Source organism: Corvus hawaiiensis, chromosome 15 (assembly GCF_020740725.1).
Source record: "Corvus hawaiiensis isolate bCorHaw1 chromosome 15, bCorHaw1.pri.cur, whole genome shotgun sequence".
NCBI classification, from domain to species: domain Eukaryota; kingdom Metazoa; phylum Chordata; class Aves; order Passeriformes; family Corvidae; genus Corvus; species Corvus hawaiiensis.
Window position 1 is genome coordinate 11,009,864 of NC_063227.1, and position 17,783 is coordinate 11,027,646.

At 43.3% G+C, this 17,783-nt stretch overlaps 1 protein-coding gene across 4 annotated transcripts in view; it reads right to left on the bottom strand.

Moving 5' to 3' along the window:
• FNIP1 (folliculin interacting protein 1) overlaps positions 1-17,783 on the bottom strand; it is a 72,535-nt gene that overhangs the window by 13,350 nt on the left and 41,402 nt on the right. For 3 of the 4 annotated variants that reach the window (XM_048319997.1, XM_048319998.1, XM_048320000.1), the window contains 9 exons: positions 15,696-15,839; positions 11,364-11,464; positions 11,038-11,112; positions 10,452-10,543; positions 7,891-7,974; positions 6,846-6,917; positions 5,886-6,021; positions 5,160-5,361; positions 4,680-4,765 (listed from right to left, as the gene is read on the bottom strand). In XM_048319997.1, the coding sequence (XP_048175954.1) occupies positions 4,680-4,765; positions 5,160-5,361; positions 5,886-6,021; positions 6,846-6,917; positions 7,891-7,974; positions 10,452-10,543; positions 11,038-11,112; positions 11,364-11,464; positions 15,696-15,839 (992 nt within the window). The remainder of the gene's footprint in view (positions 1-4,679; positions 4,766-5,159; positions 5,362-5,885; positions 6,022-6,845; positions 6,918-7,890; positions 7,975-10,451; positions 10,544-11,037; positions 11,113-11,363; positions 11,465-15,695; positions 15,840-17,783) is intronic. The other variant, XM_048320001.1, reaches the window with a different exon arrangement.

Genomic DNA, 17,783 nt, shown 5'->3' on the forward strand with positions numbered 1-17,783 from the left:
CACTGCCAGAAGCATGATGAGAGCACCACAAAAGAGTCAAGAGTGCTGGAGAGAGGGACAGCTGAGTTACCTCTATACTCCCCAGCCCCCAGAGACTTTGCTGTCTGCTGGGTCACTTTGGAGGAGCCTCAGCAGCTGCTCAGTGTTACCCTCTGCTGCTGGTCCTGTCCTGGGAGGAAAGCCCAGCCTGGTGACAGATCTGGGCACAACAGTCCTGCCGCCTAGACACGAGTGGGGCACACAGCCAGGGTAACTGGGACTGCCTCTGGGGCACCGGAGGGTCTCCAGCAGCACAGCAGTCTTGGGTCACTGGGATTTCATTCCTCTGCAGGGGGCAAGCTGGGACTAGGGGAAAGCTTTCTGTTCACAGCCCATTAACTGGAGTGCATGTTAAAGATGCCCAAAAAAAGAAGAAACCTCAAGTCCAGGGACCTCAAACTCAAGGAGTTTCAAAGCTCAAAACAAGTGTGAGAATTTACACCTCCCAGACACAGCTGACCTGAGAAGCTGAAGATAAACAGCACAACTTAACGTAAAATACAGCTTATTTCTCCTTCCTATGCAAACTAACCCAAGCCAAGCCTCTTGCAGCTCGGCTGTTTTGAAAAAAGAAAGTACGTCGATACCAAAACCAACATATTAAAATACTTGTTTTCGTTGAAAAGATAGCCCGAGTCTTGTGATTCGTTATTTACTATTCTGGTAACCCTGGCTGCATCTGCAGCTGATAGTGTTTCCTCCGAGCCAGATCAGATTGCCCTGGCCAGTGGCCAGCAGGCATGTGACTGCAGTGCAGGGAACCCTCCATGCCAGCACAGGCAGCAATGGCACAGAGACCAAGGGCAAGGATTAACTGCTTCCCACTGCAAACACTCAGGGAAGCACTCTCCTGCCAGATAGCAAAGGGCAAAAACGAAAACAAAACGAAAAACCAACACCAAGACACCCTCAAACACTACAGGGAAGTTAACTGGATTTTAAAAATAACAACCATTAAAAACCCAATTGGCCCCTCTCCTCTAGGCCATCTGCAGCAGTACCCCCTCCTCTCCCTCCCCACACACATGCACACCAGCATGTAAGGGAAAACTCAGTTAATGAGAGACTGCTCTTTTGAGGGTTCCAGTACATTTAAATTGATTTCTATTTGGAAAAGCCTCTGGGAGGCTGAACTCCAGCCTGGAGCTTCCACACACCTTGGCCCCAGCAATGCAGCATCGAGCACAGGTGCCAGAGGAGCCCTTCAGGAAAAACCTTCACATCTCACAGGGTTTGAGAGCCAATGAAGCCCAGCCCGGCCAAGTGAAAAGGAAGCCCTGAGCAAACCCCTCCCCAGTCCCTCTGGGGTCTGCCTGCCCTGCGGGCACAGATAACACTAAGGTGAGCAGCCCTGCTCCCACAGACACCATGGCATGGCTGCTCCCTGCTTCACCCTCACCCACATACACCCCACATCAGGCCTTTGGCCTGGATTTCAGTACCAGTCCAAGACATCTTTCCCTGGTACAAACCAAACGAGCCAGACAGCTCCTCACGGATGAGAGCATCCTGCTGCAGCCCACTTCCTCCCCAAGGAAAACACACTAACCCTCAGCACTGTGCCCCCAGTGCTGCTCTGTTATTTAGGAGCCACAACATAATGGCAAAGAAAGAAAAAATCAGTGGTTTATAAAGCTTAATTCACATGCATTTGTTCCCTATCCTCATTCCTTCCTTCCAAAGATGAATTTTCCTTAAAAAAGAACAACAAAACAAAGGCAATCCCCACTGCAGGGAATGCAGGAGCGAGGCTCCCCCACAACTCAGTGCCCATGCTGGCACCACTGAGCACAACGCACCAGTCAATTCACAGCAGCATAAGCTGCTTAAAAATTACTGGCAGAAAATAGGATCAAATCTGTCTGCCAGAGAGCAGAGAGGTATTTCCCCAGGCCCTGTGATCAGTGTTTCCTTGCCAGCCTGTGTTTGTGCCACACAGGTATTAGTCAGATGCATAATCTGTGTTATCAATGTGCTGTGTTGGCCTCAGGGACCAGGGGAGCTGAAATGTTTATGCAAATACAGTAGCTTATTTTATAAGTCATGTGTCTGCACAGCTGACATCCACAGAGAGTTCTAAGTCTCTAAGTCAAGTGTTAATAGCTAAACCCATCAGTGCTCTAGAATATTAAAAATTGCTGTAAAGTGACTAATGATGCGAAGGTAGGCCTGGAGCTGGGTACCAAGTAGATGGCAAATTTATCTATAGCCTCCATTTTCAGAAGCAGCCTGGGCCTTCCAGAGAAGGCAGCTTTGTTTTTTCCCAGATAAGACAAAAAGAGCAAAGGAAGGCTCTGTTTTGCTGTCTTCTCTTCTCCCTCTTCACTGCCAGCAGGTAAATGCCTGCTGACCCAGCTCCCTTTTTGCAAGCAGTAAAGCGACATACAGCCACAGCCCCTTCCCTGAAGAGGGGGACTCTAGGGTGACATGCTCCCTTCTCTGATCAGCAGGGCAACACATCCCCCATGCCTAGTGATCTGAGGTTATTCTGATCACCAGACGACTGCACATCAGCTACTCCTGAGTACCTCTGAAAATCTGGGGGGTTTAAAGAAAAATAAACAAAAAAACATTCTCCTTAAAACCAACCAGACTGCAACGAGTTAAACCAGCAACAGGATTACATTTTGGAATCACCAACCCACTGAAGTCAGCACCCTTCTTCCCTCCAGCACAATTTGCTAAGAGGACAGGAATCAACACAAGGCTCAGGTTCACCAAAGGACTTGGCTCCTGACTTCCCCATGACTTCAGTGGGAAAGCAGACACCTAAAGAGATAATAGTGTCCTAAATGGGTTTGCTGAACCTGTGCCAAAGCATCTTTGCATCCAGCCTTTGGTAGTTAAATATACTTCTCTCTTCTTACCAGACACATCCTGCATTGCTTTGAAAAGCAAGGGGGTCTTGTATGTCACAGAAATGAGGATGACACATGCTCTTGCATGTCACAGGGGCACAAGGACCCTGCCTAGACTGTCGCCCACCTCTGAATGCAACCCCTTAAAAACCCCAACAAAACCCAAAATTGCCAAAGGCTGCTCCCCCAGGAAATTAATTTATATGAAATTAAACTGGATTAAATTTACTTCATTACACTACTAAAGAGCAATATTTATATCACCGTGGAAACCTCTGCATACAACTGGTGGTTAGACACATGCTCCCAGTGCTCATTATGCAGTGGCCATGTCATGGGAATGATCCCAGCTCCTGGTGTGCAGTGAGTGGCAGTCTGCCCATGTCCGCTGGGACAGTGCTTTCTTTCTCAGCCTGGCCACAGCAGCCTTCCTCACCCCATCCCAGCTCAGCACTGCTGAGCGTCCCTCCAGGAGGAAAAGTCAGCACAGGGGATTTGGCCTGTGTTTTCAGGACAGGTGCCCCTCCCCAGCCCTCTGGAACTATTTAACTTGGAAGGACAAAGGAGAACGGGCAAAGTCTGCTAAGTATATCTTGAGGGGAGAATGTTCTGGGGGGAAGGTTTGGAAAACAGCTGGGGAGTTGGTGCTAGCAGAGAGTGGGAAGGCAGAGAAATGGCTCAGGGAGAGACCTGGGAGGAGAGGCAAAGCAGAGCTGTGCAAGTGGAGGAATCATCATGGCTGCTCCAAGTTGCTGAACTCATCTCAGGCCCCTGGGCAGGATCAGTGGCTCCCAGCAGTCAGAAGCTCCCTCTGCTCCCACTCTTGGCACAGCTTATCCCATCCACCTTTCATTGCAGGCCCACGTGCTCCCTCCTTCCTGCCTCCTGTCCCTACAGGATGTGTCCTCTGCCTTTCCTTGTGACTGCCTGGAGGTGAGCTTCTAAAAAAATTAAAAATATACTGTGCCTTCATCCTGCAGTGCTGCCTAATCCATGGCATTCAGGTAGGAAGTGGAATTGTAGAAAAATAAATGAGCCCTCAGGATCCTTCTTTGTTCAGTAAAATACATCCTGATGTCAGGAATTTCATTTTATAACATCAGAGCACTGTCTTCAATAATGTCTCTAAAAAGTAGCTCTGCAGTGATTGTAAAAGGAAGCACCCTGCCACTCCCATCTGAGAGGAGATGAATCACTCAAAACAGACAGATTTCATCTTAACTCCCTCCCCATGACTTCAGCTATGGAAAGAAAATACAGCTAAATGCCAGGGATGTGCTTATCTGTGTTACTTTGTGTAATAACTGTTGAACAGAGAGGCTCTGCAGGTACCAATAGCCAGAGATTACAGCGCTGCATTTTACTGTGGGAAAAGACAGCTCTCCCTCGTCCTAGCTGTTTTTCTGAAACGCCTTTAGAGCACAGCTTTGCTCACACATCAGGACAACATAGACTAGAGGAGGATTTCCCTAACAGGGCTTTGCAATGCTTTTCACCCTCTCGACAGACCAAAAAAGACCATTTAAGAGGTCACTGAGAGCTTTGTTATCACCTAAAGCACAGAAAACCGTGAACATTTGTCCTGTTCACACGGGACTGATGGACACACACACTTGGCAAAATATAAAAACTCAGACACATTAGAATGGCTTGGTATCACCAGTCTTTTGCTGTACTAACTTTTGCAAAAGACTTTAGACATTTTAAGTTACTTATCCTTCTAAATCAGGCTCAAGTGCTTTTGAAGAAAGAGACAGGAAAGGCAGGAAACACATGGCTCACCTGAACTCATTTAGGGCATCCACAATTCTGTTATACGCCAAACTCCGCTGGCTGGCATCAGCTGATCTCCGACTCACTTTCATGGCCTTGAAAACAATCATTAAACAGATAAGTAACACAGAGCTACAGAAGCACAGAAAATGGAAAACCAAGTCATGTGTTTGACTTTATCTCTCGTTCAACTGGTCATGCAAATAATTTTTTTAAGTGATAAAAAAATTACAAGTTGGTACAAGTGCCAACTTTCCTATCTGAGGGAAGACCGGTGAGGCACACTTGCAGCTTCTGCTTTTTTTGTGCTTTTCACCATTTAATGCATAAAAGGGGTCAAAGTTTTAACTGCAGTGATGCAATTCCCACACCCAACATCAAGTTGATCCCACTTTTGTAACTAGCAACAGGAGTTAGAAATTAATCTGACAGGGCTGAGAGGACATAGAGCCCTGTACAAGTGCAGGAAGGCAAAGCAGCTGTGTTTACCTGTTCTATTGCACTCTTCAGTTTGTTCATGTGACTCTCAAAAAGAGGAAAGTGTGAGAAGAAGAACTCATTAAATTTGTTGTTTTCATCTTCATCTCTTGAGAGTGAAAAAATAACCCCAATTGCTATCTTTTTCTTCCTAACAATTCCTGGGTTTGGACCAGAGCTGTCATCTGACAAGTTGAAGCTTTCATCCATGGACCTTGGAGCATGAACAAAAGGGAAAGTTAATGTAATCCACTGCTTAAAGTTGTACCTTGGTTTCCTGTGTAATTCCGTTCTTGAACATATAACTTCAACAAATACCTTTTGCTTGCATGCGTTGTCAAATCATCATCTTTGATAACAACCCCTTTGTGATTTTTTACAAACAACTATTAATTGATCCTGCAATCACAAAAGTCTGAAACCAGATTCAAAGTGCTTGTAGGATCAGAATATGGTATTTTCCCATCCCTGCCAAGAATTTGTGTTTTGAGTAGGATTTTAGGGCTTCTAATCCTCAAAAATACAGCCTACAGATTTACATGTTGCTGAAGGCTTTCCAGTTAGTGAAAAAACAATGAATGCCATGAGAAAAACAGAGACTAAAAGAGATCAGCCTGACTTACACCTCTGTAAATACCCCACCGAAAGCATCAGCAAGAGCAGACGTACATATGCAAGAGCAAAATCAAGCTGACAACAGCGTACGGGCAGCAAGCAGCATTTCAATCCCTAGCTCACCATCGAGGGAAGACCCCGTTCTCCAAGCTGGTTGTCTGGCTGCGACGCCAACGCCGCTGGTAGCTGCTGGCACAGCTCTTGTTAAGCGAGGAGCCCGGAGAGGGAAACGGAGTGATGAGCAGACTGCTAAGAGATGCTGCAAGAACAAGAGGAATAAAAATCTCTCCAGAAGAAAGAGCATTTGGAATATAACACCAGCAACTAAACAAAGCCCCTCAAGATATACTGGTGTTGCTTCTCAAGTGCCTTCTCTTTTACTTATCTGTGTTTCTAATATAAAAATAACCAGCTTATAATGACATTAACAAACCATACAAGCACCACAAGGGTGGGACAGTCCTGCTGATTTATGTAACAGGCAATGCACAGGCTGCACGTTGCTCAGCAACCTGAGTATCGGGAAATAAACTCCTTGTGGAAAGGAGTAATGTTGATCACATCCTTTAACAGCCTTTCCAATCCTAACCCAAGTGTCCAACATCCTGACTTAGGAGGGAAGAAAGGGATGCTGTTGAGGCAAATTTCTGTTTTAACATTACCATCATAGGATCACAGAATCTGAAATCTCATTCCAAACCCTGCCATGGATTTGGCACGGGCACCTTCCACTAGACCAGGTTGCTCCAAGCCCCATCCAACCTGGCCTCCTGGATTTGGAAAGGAGATGACAGCAAGTATCATTTAGAAATGCTGCAAGCTCATTTGAATATTTAATCTGCCTTGCTTATTTGCAGCTTGCTTTAATAGAAGGCACTACTGTCAGGTGACTGTGAGGTGCCCAATGCACACCCTTGACACCTGCACCATCTAGGCAGGTACAGAGAGGTGTCACTAATGTCACATAGAACAAACCAGAACAATCCCATTTCAGCACTACTTCATGATGTGCAGAGATCCCAGTGACAAGTATTACTGAATATTTTTGGAGTTTACAGGGTAAACACACGGAACTGCCATTACCAGATCTTGCAATACCGCTGTCTCTGTCCTCATTCTGCTCCCTCCCAGGCATATCCATAGGGTTGCTATGAACTGTAAAACAAAGAATACCAATTAGCAGGGGAATATACAGTTCCTTTCTTGTTTGCAGATCTCTGTGTAATTAATGAAACAAAAACATGCTCATTAATTCAGATCAACAGCACTGCACAAGGCCATCACCAAGAAAGGCTGCTTAGCTGAACAACCAAAACACTTATCTGAGAAGCCTGTATGTGTTTTTCTCAAGTCCATACACCTATTTTAGTGCAAACTAAAACAAGGACTTTGTTTCTTTACACAGATAATTTTCAATAAAATTTTAATTATACCCAGAGGATGTTGGTCACATTTGTAGTACTCAGTTTTTAGGCAAAAACCCACCAAAACTCATAATAAACACAACTTCATTCCTATACCAGCTTTCTCAGGTATTATATATGCATTTTTAAAAGAATTTTCAATGCTGTCTCAAATAAATTAATACTTTTAAGTTGTGAGCAGCAGTTGTTCAACTAAGCTGTAAGCTGTCCAGATTCACAGTCTGCGTGTACACAAGATCAAAGGTGCGTCAGGCTCAACAGTCTTTAAATGTGATATATTTTACAAATATGTATGTGAAATAAAGCTACTCAGCCATGGAAATAAGATCCAGCCACTAAAAGCAAGAAATGTCCATTTTGAATGAATCTAATTTAGCTTTAATTTTTACATTTTGGTTGAAACCAATCCAGATCAAAATAGCTTGACACCATTGTGAAATATTATTCCCATAAATATTAATCCCATATTTAAATATTTAAGTTTCCAAAACAAAACAACACGGACAATCCCAAAGAGGACTATGAAATGCCTGCTATCCTCTGGGGATTTCAAGAATGTATCCAGAAAGGCAAGGGACCAAACACCACTGTCCATTTTTTTTTTAAAATATAAGATCTTATTTGCAGGGCTAAACTACAAATCCACACAGTTTGTCACCCCAGCTAGACTAGCCCCACAGCACAGCACACAGCACACAGCAAACCTGCAAAGAAAGAGGCGCTCCGGATGAGGCGGAGCGGACCTTGCTCTGAGAATGCCCGCCTGGGGCTGCAAAGCTGGGAAAGACCTACATGGCAAAACGTAAAATACACGTCAGAGAATGAGGTTAGTAAAGCAGAACAGTCCATAGGGAGGGGGCCAGGGCAGGGAGAAGGTTTGAGCCAACATAAATGCAGAGTAACACACGCAGGAGGATAGCTCTCAGGCTTTATCAGAACGCTGATGTGAGGATGAGTCCCACAGTTGGACTATACAGTATTTATAGATTAAAATAATAGACCCAGCTTTCCACTGTCTCCCATACAAGGATGGGGTTTCTCAAAAGGGCTTTTTTTTTTATTTTAAGGTTGAAAAATGATTAATTTATGCAGGCTCAAAGCCTAACTTGACCACAAACAGGAGATTCATCACAGAGTATAATATTTGTTTTAACGTCCACACTGGTGGGGCAGCTGGGAACACTGGTTCTGAAGAGAAGAAGGAGGAAGGGGGAGAAAGCAGGCAGGAATTCATCTTAGTAGAACCAACAGAAAATCATAGGCTGAAGTAGTTCTGAGAATAGTCAGTACATAAGTTGAGTGAAATGATCATACAGAAAATAAATGTTAGCAGTCTCAGCAGTTCATTTTAAAAGTAATACTGGATTATATAAATACAAGGGAAACAGTGTATTTACTGTACACAGAGACAGAAAAAACACATCAGTATTTTTAAAGAGTTAACTGCCAGTCACTCTCCTAAATTTTAAGCCAATGCTCACTCAAAGTTTTCTGATTATACAAAACACGAAGGCTGCACCTCAAAACTCCCTTCCATTCTCTTAGAACTCCATTCATTAAAGGGAACACATGAATAGGGTTGCTTTGTTTTTTTTTAACCAGCACATCTAAAAAAAGCACCTTGTAAATAGCTCCCGACCAAAACACATAGACCCTCCTCCTGTCACAGGTGAGTCAGGAGCAATCTCTGCTGCTGAGCACAGTTGTTAGAAATGCTGCAGTTACAGATTAACTCCTCTCCCTACTTTACCCAGGGTTCCCTCTGTGCTAAAATGGGAACTATAAACAAATACTGTAGAAAACTTGTGCAGCTCAATCACAAAGAAAACTTCAGCATCCTCTTCTTGCAGGCAACCTTGTGCCTCTTGCCACATACCCTTGCCCCAAGGTGACCACACGTCCTGGTCAGTTCTTAGGGCAGTCACCAGAATCACCTCCGAGCTGGACACAGGTGAACAGGTGGCACTGGCTACACCGGAATCACTCCATGTCTAAGAGCTGCGTTATCTGAACTGGAACTTGCAGTTTAGATCACTCTAATGATACAGCAAACTTCTGCCAGGCACAAACCACAGCAAAGCCTAACAGTAGATAAAGTGATCTTCTCTCTCTTAGATCAGGCACCTCATTCACTGCGAAAAATCACAACTGAAGTCTGAAAGGACTACTAAATATTAAGAAAAATGCCGTCTTTTTAACTTTTCTGACTCAGTGAATTCAGGAAGCCTTTAACAGATAATAGGTTCTTATAACCTTAATTGGCTTCCCTTATAAATGGACTACTGCGAATTATTTTAATGAGGTATACAGCTCATGAGCCTGAGAAGCACTTAAGCCCATGCTTGGGCACAGTCTTACCAAAGTCAATGTGAAGGAAAGCAGTAAACACCCCCAAGATCTAGGACCACAGCAAAGTCAGAAACCCATTAAAAGTAACACAGTCATCAAATATACTCCTTACTTCCAACCCTATAAAAGCATATTTTACATACAGCAATACCCTGGAAAGCAATTGTGAAAAGAAGCCCCTTATTACAACAGACATTTGCTTGGAAAGTCAACAGTCAAAATGAAGGGAAAGGGAGGACGTGCTGTAGACCCAAGGATCAGGGTGCTACACTGGACAACCAAGCATTGAAGTCCAGTATCTTTACTATCAGCTCAACTGTTGCCAAGAGGAAAAGCCAAGACCTTTGTTATCTAACATTAATGGAGCCTCCACCCACAGCTCTTCCAGGGAAGCTGAGAACCAAGGATGCCAGATGGTTTCTCAAGACTGCTTAGCTCCCATGGTCAGCCAGAGGAGAGAACAAAAAGATATTCTGTCTAATCTGATCCAAAGCTCCAGCACAGCTGTGCAAGGTTAACTGAGACTCACACAGGACAGGCTCAGGTGGGCAGAGTACAGAGGAGAAAGAGAATTATTAACGAAAATAAAACCGGGGAACTGAGCCAGGCAGAATCCATCCTGCCTGATCCGAGATATGCTGTTCAGGAATTTCTACAGAATGATTATTTTCCAACATTTTCTGTATTTGAACTTAAGTATATCTAAATATTTCTATTACGTATTTCATATACACATATGCAGCAGTGTAGACTGAATGACTGCTAACACTTATTCTCCCCTAAGCTTCATCAGCATTAATTTTCTGTTACATCTTTAGCTTTTAAAAAATTTGATTCTATTTAAAAGATTTGCATATTCTATAATCTATGATTACTCAATTAAAGATATCAGCAAATAAAATCTGTTTGCAATTACCTATATTCCCAAGAAGTCCATTCATCATTGTACTGTGGTCAGGCTTCAATGTATTGCTGTCTTGATTAATGAACTCAAGACTGTCCTGCAGCCTATAACAAACATGAAACATATAACAACACCAGTGATTTGCAGTTCAATAGAATAGAGTGCTCATGCATTACAGCTAAAATGGAACAGACAAGGTAAGAACACAGGCTTCCACTAGAAAAAGCTTTCATAGCCTAAGCCACGTCCTCAGGTGGGTCACTTAATAACAGAAAACTAAACATGGAACCCTCTGAAGCCATATATTTTTGTAACACCTTTTTCTTCATCTTGGACTGAATTCCCCAGGTTGCAGGTAGGTACTTTTGTACCTTACAATATCAAGCTTCACCATATCAGCATGGAAGCAATAGTTCATTCATTCCCTTAGTACCAACTGAGGTAAAGATAACCATGAGGGCAAGGTGAGGACATTACTGACAGGATGTAGCAAGGAGTTATTTTTTTAGAGAAAGAATCTGGAGGGTCCAAAAAAAGTCCTGTGTGTTCTTACATTCATCTACTTCTGTGCAATAGCTACAAAACGTAGTGGACTCACGTGTTCAGACTGCCGTAGATGCTGCTTCCCGTGCGAGCTGTGAACACCTTGCTGAGCATGAGCTGGGGAGGGGAGCTGGGGGACAGGAGGGAAGACGTCAGTCAGAAATACTGCTAAGACAGGCTTTGCCTTCCATTTCTCAGCCCTCCAGATTTTATTAACCTTAACATGACATAATAGCCTTTTATTTCAAAAATGACATCAGACTGACTTTAAAGCAAACACAGAAATCCATTTTACTCTGCACTTGTGCCATTCAATTCATTATTTATCAGCGCTAAGGAGTGAGTCTTCTGAAAACACCAGCAGCAAAAAGTTAATCTTACCGGATCTGATGAATTTTCAATGTGGAGCCCTTGTAGCTCATGGCCACAGAGCCAAACATCATCTCTCCAAGCATGTTGGCATCTGAGGAGCACCGAGAACCCTGCAAAAAACAAACCCGCCAACATTTGGTTTTAAGCATTTTAGAGGCACACTTCTATTAAGGCAACATACAAGTGAGAAAATATTCCTTATTTAAAATATAAATATGCAAAATATCTTGCCAGAACACTGTTGAACATGCTAAGTTGAACAGTTTAATCAAGAAATGCTAACAGAGAAAGTGATCTTCACACTGGCTGTGAGCTCAACCACTAAAACCATGCAAGAAACCAAACGCATCTAGGTGAGGGGAAGCAGATTTCAACCGCACTGAGCCAAGGGACTAAAGTTTAAAGAATGTGTTAACACACCTTACTGAATTAAGCCTAAACCATGTCCCTGCTTGACAAGAAGGATCACCAGTTCACCGGAGATGTCAGAGGAGCCTAACTGGACCAATGTGTACTTGACAAAGACTGATTCATAACTTATCCATGGATGCTATTTTATATGGGATGAATCTTTCCCTGGTGCTTCTGTGATGGCACCAGGAAAGAGCTGCAGCATCATGATGCCAGGCTAAAGTGGTGCAATTCCTGCTTCTCTGGTAGCAGGAGCTAAGGCACAGCAGGAGTAAGGCACACAGGCTAAATACCAAGAAGCAATATAACTATGCTACATCACAGACTAGGTCAAATTCTGCAAACAAAACCCTAAAATTAAAAAATTACTCAGGGCAGTCAACTGGAGACAACTGCTCAACTGACAGATCTCTAGTTTGTGTATTTTCAATGACTGTGATTATTGTCCCTTTGTCCAGGGCTGTTTCACCTCTAGGCCAGCAGAGTATTAGTGCTGGGTCTCCACTTGCACCCTGCCCTGAATAATTTAAAATGCGGTGATCACTCACTAACAGAGCTCAGCCAGTTCTCAGGTGAGAAGTTTGGCGCTGTGCAAGAGAGCAACACATTTCCTTCAAGGTGTGCGATAGAATGTAATCACTCAATTCCTTGGAGTAATCCTTCTAAAAGATCCCTAAAACCACTCACAGAAACAACCCTGCTGGAAGATGTTCAGTGCATCTCCATATTCCTTATCCAAGCTCTGAACAACCAGTATCCTGAATAATCATATATTCTACACAGGACTGGAATACAGAATGACAGAATGGTTTGGGTTGGAAGGGACCTTAAAGCTCATTCAGTTCCACCCCCTGCCATGGGCAGGGACACCGTCCACTATCCCAGGTTGCTCCAAAACCTCTCCAGCCTGGCCTTGAACATTTCCAGGGACGGGGCAGCCACAGCTTCTCTGGGCAACCTGTGCCAGTGCCAGACAATGAGCCTGGAGCACAACCAAAGACAGGGTGTCCCCACCACAGACCCCTACCAGGAGCAAGGAGGGCTGTGAACATCCCACTCAGTGTTTCTGCTCACACCAGCCTGCAGAACAAGGGCAGGAACAAGCAAATGCTCATCAGCCAAAAGGCAACACACTTACAACACCTCAATGTTTAGCTCTTGTCAAGCACTCTCAATTAAGGTGATCATACTTTTATGATCATAGTTTTAACCTCTGAAATCTCCTACCCCTGCAAGGAGAGGGGATGACTGAAAGCAGCAACCACAACTGTAAAAATGAGGGTACAATTGCAAGGTTTGTAAGTGTTCAATGACAGGGCAAAAGCTGATCATTAGCTGGGCCTCAGTGAAATTTCCATCTCTGCCTCCCAGGATATCCCACTGCCCAGGCGCACTGTAGGCAGTACTGCAAAAACTAGAATTTAAAAGCAGTCAGTATGACCAGCAGCTCCAAGGAAATCTCAACACAGATGTTAACGAGTCCAGGAAATAACAGGTTTGCCAGCATCACAAAATCCTTAGGAACACTGCAAATTACTACAGCCTCACACTGTGATTGTTGTTTTTAAATCTGTTGCAGATCTCCAAATGAAGGACACAATTCTGATTAAATGTCAAGCCCTTGATGGTGGGTTTTGATTTCAGCCTTCTGCTGTTGTGAAAATATAATTCTAAAGCTCAGTAAAAATACTTTATCTTAAAGTATTGACTTTCTTTGTCAGACAACCAAATTAAAGTGAAAATCAGCTGCTTGCAAATTTAATTATAGGGGTTTCCCTTTCCTCTGAAAGACAGACAAGCCCTGCTGAAAGCAAAGAGCATGATAAGATGAGCCCATGGCCTGTTCAGCCTGGCATTTCATCTACACTTAACATTTTACCATGCATAACCAAAGACACATATTTAATGCATTTAGTATGGAACACTGTTACAGCTCAACTGTTTGGGCCTCTAATGCTGCAAAATACAGGTCACCCAAGACCAAAACAGAGTGCAATCAACTGCGGAAAGGGGTTAAATATTAAAAACTCAAACAAAAAGTAGCCAAGGAGCATCTGGCAAAACGGGCACAATGTGCAGCACTGACAGCCTGGAAGCAAACCAGCTCCCCAGGTCACAGTTTAGAGCTCCCATAAAAACTGATCATAAAATACCCACAAGTGTTTGTGATTGCACAGTAGCATATTAGAGGTAGTAACATTTGCATGATTTGGAAATTACATTTCTGAATATATTTACAACATTTAATACTCCCCTTACTGTACATATTGTCCTGTCAATAACTAAGTATCTGTAAATTAAAAATGTAAAGAAAAAGAAATAAATGTTAAATATGGGACATAATTACAAAAATGGAAGCCAGGAATAAAACCTCTGTATTTCACCTTGCAATTAAAGTTGCTCATATATAATCAAAGTGTATTTAAACAAGAAACCGTAAGAAGTATTTTAAAAATCCCATAGTATTGTATTATTCGAACTTCCATTTTATAGCCTTATAAAAAAAACAGACAGAAGAACCTGTAAATACTGCAAATCCAATAAGTAACCTGAGGTTACAGACACAGAAGTCAGAACATAGGAAATGGCAGGCTGAGCGAAGTCTGGACAAACTTACTTTGGCCCTTCTGCATACCCGATACTAAATTTTATTGCACATTAAATAATTCTTGTATTTTGTCTCTCTGCTCACTTGCTGGGGAAGCCTGGAAGGAGTCTGATGAATGCAGTAGATAGTTTACAACAAATATGCTTTGGAAGACCAACTTCAGCTGAAAGTGTGTGTCACAGTCACGTTGCCATGTGTCCTTTCAGTTCAACTCAGTAAGACTTTGAGTGAGTGATATACGTGAGGAAATGAGGACTTCAAAGGGAAAACTTTCCACAGCTTTAAAATACACACTCATGCTGAACACTAAAATTTATTTTCTTTAATAACATTGAGCATTGTTTGCATAGAGCCTACTCTGGAGGAGAGACAGTTTCTGGGTAGTGGGGAGCATGGTTTTCCTTGGGCACACATTGCTCAAAGGAGGCTGCTTTGTGCTGGAAGGGAGCGGCTTGACAGAAACGTCTCTTCCTTTCATAACCACAGTTAAATGCCCTGCCAGGAAGGGAGGAACGGAAAACAGATCTTCAGCCACCTTACCCAAGCTGTGGAAAAGAGTGTGATGAGAAAGAGAAAACAAGAATCCACAGCTTGCCAAATATAGCAGGAGTTGACATGACAGTAGGTAAGTCAGCACTGGAAGGTTCTTCATTTCTCTCAACGGGACATTAAGACATCAGTAGTATTGTACTCCAGAGCAGGCTGTGGAGATACCAGCTTCCCTCAAAAACACAATTACTTCATTACAAAGAGTAGAAGGGCTTAGTTCTATTTTAAGGTGGCTCAATATAAAACACTTGTGATCCATGAAAGGAGAGATGACAAAAATATAACCGTGTCAGATGACTCTAGCTACTCTCATGGCCAAAATCTCTTACATGAAATGGAACTCAAGTGCACTGAATCCCTTGTTTTAAAGCTGTTACACAGACTATCCCTACAGACAATGTGTCTCCCTGTTACTTCCCTGGCATTTGACAATAAGGTAAAATAAACTAATTCACCTACACCAAGCTAAGATACTTGTGTCAAGTCTCATCACATTGAATGAGTGTTATCACCCGGGTCACAAGATGGAACAAATGCCATGGAGAAATCTCTGCCATTCAAGACACATCCCGAGAGAACCAGCTGGTTGGTTTTAGACTTGATAGTACCCAAAGCTACAGCATTAAACATTCCTAAGTCACAACCAAAGTTTTGGTTCTGACTGAAAACTGCTCTCCACCACCAGCCTCTCATTTCAAGCATTTTAAAACAGTCGTACCTCACCTGCTGTTAGTATTTGACATGCGTTAGGAAAAAAAAAAAAAGTGACTCACCTGGTATTTTGGGCATTGCTCTTTTGGATCAGAGAATGAGGAGGATGAATTGATTGAACTATCCAAGGAAGAAGAGCTGTCTCCTCCAGGCTTTAGTTGGCAACACTTCCCAAAAACTCTCACTTGAGCATCACTGCAGAGTTTCTGAAATAAAGACAACACACGTGACACACTAAGACCCATGACCTGAAATCACTGTCAGCATCATTGTACTTACCTGTTTAGGTAAGATATTTAACAGCTGAAAGGCTCATGCCCCAGGAAACAGGTAGTAGAATATATACCCATATCTCTTGCAGCCTGGGTGTTCAAAGGAAAGCTGAGCTCTTTTACTTCCAATTAGCCAAGAGCCAACAGGTCACTCCAACTCCATCTTCCTAAGTAGACTATTTTAGACCCAGGATTAGGAAAGAGGATGGTACCAAAGCATTTAAAGGAAGGATGGCAATGCCCACCTTACTCCTGTGCCTACCAGAGTGGAGATGACACAGGAGTGTGAGCAGCACAAAGGAAGGAGCAGCTCGCCATAAATTATCAAGCAAGAATAACACAATTCAGAAGATTCATGTTACAAGGGCAAGTGGAGACAAAAGATCCTGTTTTTCACAGATCTCTCCCTAGCTGTGTCTAAGCCCCCTAGTCTTTCTGAAGAGCGGCACAGAGGCTTACATTTTCTGTATGAGGAAATTGTGAGGCTGAAAATGGACAAAGCTGAAAAACACAGTGTTATAGAGAAGCCAGAGAAGTTTCACAAAATTATGGAGAATCCAAAAGGTAAATTCTAATAGAGATTCAGACAGAAAGCACAGCAGAGAAGAGAGTTTAGAGGGCCCAGATGGAGCTGGAACTGATGAACAGGATGGGCAGGATCCGTGTCCACTCCACACAGAGAGAATTATCAATCACTGGCATGGGAGATGCTTCACTAGGTTTCACTCACTATTTAAAAACATTTGTGATTCACCTTGCGAATCCCAGCATCCTGAGCAGAATCAGCATCCATCAAGTTAATGCTGTTTACACCAGCAATGGCACTGCCAACCCTCTTCACCTAAAGATCTCAACGTATTTTTCACACACTCATTACACTTCAGCACACCCACGTAAGGTTGGCATTATTTACATCTGCTGGTAGGCAGCACTAGGAGACAGAAATAGTCTACACTGCTCAAAATTCCACACTAACTCTGCCCTAAGACTTCCTTAATTACCCTTTCCTACACAATTAGCAAACCAGTAAGAGCAAGCTGGAAGCAAATCCAGCTGAAAGCAAGATTCAAGGGATAGATGGGAATACAGAAGTGCTGTTGTATGCCACATCTTCATCTCTGGACTCACGGCTCCCTGCCACGAGCTTCCCCTTCATTCAAAAACATGAGCATGTCTCAACCTTTAAGGAAAAGGCATAAAGAAAAGTGTGAAATAGCCAAGACACACATTAGTAACTCCATGATTGCTCAATAATCAGCAATAACTGTACAAAAAGATGACTGGCCTTCCTTCTGTGGAGGGATGGGAGTCCCATGTCTCTGTCCTAGGCTGTCCAGGTTACTTTTTTAGGGACAGGTGACTTAAATTTGGCCCTAACTGTGGGTGAGGTTTAGCAAAGCAGCAGAAAATGGCCAGGATTATAAAGCCCCACATGGCAGCCTGCAGTGCTGCTCCCTGAGAGCTGCTGCCACAGAAAGCCCCAAGGAAAAATGTGCAGAGAAATGAGTAATTCTGTGGCAGAGGGGAGGGAAGTGTTCACTTTCCCCCAGCCCTGTGCTTTCCTGGCACACAGCAGTATCCTCTCCTTTCGACAGGAGCTTGTTGAAATCCTGCAATACGTAGATTGGCTAATGGCTACTGAGGATCTGTGGCTTGAGCACAGCGCACAATGGCTGGAACATGTGAATGATCATCATATGACTTCAGTAGGAACTCATGAACTAGAATTGCATTTTATCTCTGACACAAACAACAATGTTCTAGGCTAGGCAAGCATCATGTGATAAAACCACATACAATCCACAGGGTTACAGCAGCTTTTGCAGGCAAACCACATTTCAGCTTGCATTTTCCATCAGATGTTGAAAGTTCCTTCTA